Source organism: Apis dorsata, unplaced genomic scaffold (genome assembly GCF_000469605.1).
Source record: "Apis dorsata unplaced genomic scaffold, Apis dorsata 1.3 scaffold_99, whole genome shotgun sequence".
Classification (NCBI taxonomy): Eukaryota; Metazoa; Arthropoda; class Insecta; order Hymenoptera; family Apidae; genus Apis; species Apis dorsata.
This window is the reverse complement of record NW_006263397.1, coordinates 1,783,724-1,785,768: the sequence shown is the minus strand read 5'-3', so window position 1 is coordinate 1,785,768 and position 2,045 is coordinate 1,783,724. Positions and strand designations below refer to the sequence as shown.

The 2,045-nt window shown below is 35.6% G+C and overlaps 1 protein-coding gene across 8 annotated transcripts in view; it reads right to left on the bottom strand.

The window, feature by feature from the left end:
• Nucleotides 1–491: 491 nt before the first annotated feature.
• The window catches only part of LOC102677513 (glutamate receptor ionotropic, kainate 2-like), a 124,989-nt gene continuing 123,435 nt past the window's right edge, over nucleotides 492–2,045 (bottom strand). For 5 of the 8 annotated variants that reach the window (XM_006612203.2, XM_006612205.2, XM_006612204.2 and 2 more), the window contains 2 exons: nucleotides 1,323–1,598; nucleotides 492–1,037 (listed from right to left, as the gene is read on the bottom strand). In XM_006612203.2, the coding sequence (XP_006612266.1) occupies nucleotides 945–1,037; nucleotides 1,323–1,598 (369 nt within the window). In that variant the 3' untranslated portion in view covers nucleotides 492–944. Of the gene's footprint in view, nucleotides 1,038–1,322; nucleotides 1,599–1,872 lie in introns of those variants that run through there. The other 3 variants (XR_004149886.1, XM_006612206.2, XR_421222.2) reach the window with 2 other exon arrangements.

Genomic DNA, 2,045 nt, shown 5'->3' with positions numbered 1-2,045 from the left:
ATATATATATATATATTTAGATCTGTTCATTGGTATATAAATATAATGATGCGATAAATACTTTTTATAGCTACTACATGTAAATTAAACGCCCGCTCTAAAAGCTATCCATCTTAGTTAAAATTTCCTATCTAATATTTCGAAATATAAAATTCAATGTTTTCGTCGTATCTCATAACATTCTTGTTACGGGGAAAATCCAATCTTTCCAACTTGATTTACAAATTAAAAAATTTCCTGTATCTTGACAAATGAATCGAGGAAACAAACTTGTTAGATAGGACACTTCGATTAAAAAAAAAAAAGATAGATAGCTTGTCGAGAATTGTTAAAAAATTATTTTCAATTTTTATCTTCCCTCGGATAGATATCTGTTCGTTTCTTTATTCTCCACAATCGATCCCTCCGCTCCGCGATTTTATTATCAAACAATGTGCGAACAATCGTCTTCGGTGCAGCTTCTACGGTAGAAAGTGAAACGAGTCCATTTTTTTTTTTCTTTCTTTCTTTTTTTTGGTGAGATTTCAGTGAGAAAAGGGAGTGGATATAACAATACGAGAACCATTTTCCACCGCTCGTGTTCCGACGCGGAACAACGACGGGGCATTCGGTATCAGAAATTGTGCAAATTGTTCGTTCTCTTTGGGTGATTATCGACGTGATATCCGCGACGGGATTACTACCTCGTACTCTAGAAAAAAAAATGGAAAGGACGAATCTCTGATCGATCTGATCCGTTCGCTGCCACTTGATGCGTTTTTGTACTTTCTTGTCGATCTTTCTAATCCTTATTCACTTTTCTTTCTTTTCTTTTTGTTCAAAAGAAAAAAAAAGAGATTTTATTCCTCGGTTATTGTACTCTTTCTTCTTCTATTCTTCAGTTCATTTTTTCTTGCTCGTTAGATCCTAAGAGATGATCGCAATAGTGCGACGAGATTCATGAGTTAAGTTCCATCGTAGTCGTGTGGTGGTGGCGCGTGATGATGCATGTGGACGTGTGGCGGCAGTTCGACTGTGGGAACACCCAGACTGCTTCTCTGCAATTTAGGGAGAATTTAATTCAATTTCAAAATTTTTATTTCCATAATTATGCCTTTATTCGAATATGCAATTCAATATCACACACGAAATTCATTTCGAAATTTTCTCTAAACGATTTAAAAAACTTTCTTCCAAAATTACGTCCATAATTCAATGATCATCACTTTAAAGTTATTTGAAAAATTATCTTTGTTGTTTAAAATTTACGATGAATGCGCTTTGTATTTAAAGATTTCAATTATTTAGACGATTTAAAAAAATTCATCTGCTTGATTACTAACTTGCGATCTCATCCCATTCAGGGGGGTGGCAGTGGGATTGTCCGGCGGATAGCCGAGCACATGGGTCGAGCATTTCTCGCAGGTGCGTCGCCGCCTCGAGGATGCGTGGCATCGCAACGCGCGGCACAGTTCTCGCGCCATCTCCGAGCACAGAGACTCCTGTTGCTGATTCGGTTGCTGTTGTTGCTGTTGCGACTGTTGCTGCGTCTGTTGTTGTACGGATTGCGAGATTCCTTGCAGAGAATCCGAACAGATTGGTATCGATACTGGAGCTCTCTGCATAAAATCATAAAAAACGAAGTTCATTTAACGAATATTCGGTGAGATAATTTTGTAGGTAACTTTCAATTTTTTCCCTGGCTAAATTATCGAAAAACAAGAGAAGTATTATTCAAAATATAAAACAGAATCTTCATTGCATTCTAAAAATCTCTCCAAAAATTAAAAAATAAATATATACGAAAGGAAAAAAAAATACATTCATTTCAAAAAAAAAATATATATATATATACATGATTGTTCAGTAATTGGGTCCTCCTTCTGCTTGCTGTGACTTAGAAATAAATCAAAAAAAAAAAAAAAGGTATCGTAATCAAAGCGTATCGAAAATTTTAAGTTCTTTTTCACACTCTGTTTGTATAGGATGCGAGATACCAATTACGTGCAATTACAAGCAAACGTTGAAAAAGTAAACGAGGAGAATCGAATTATGCGAGACAACGA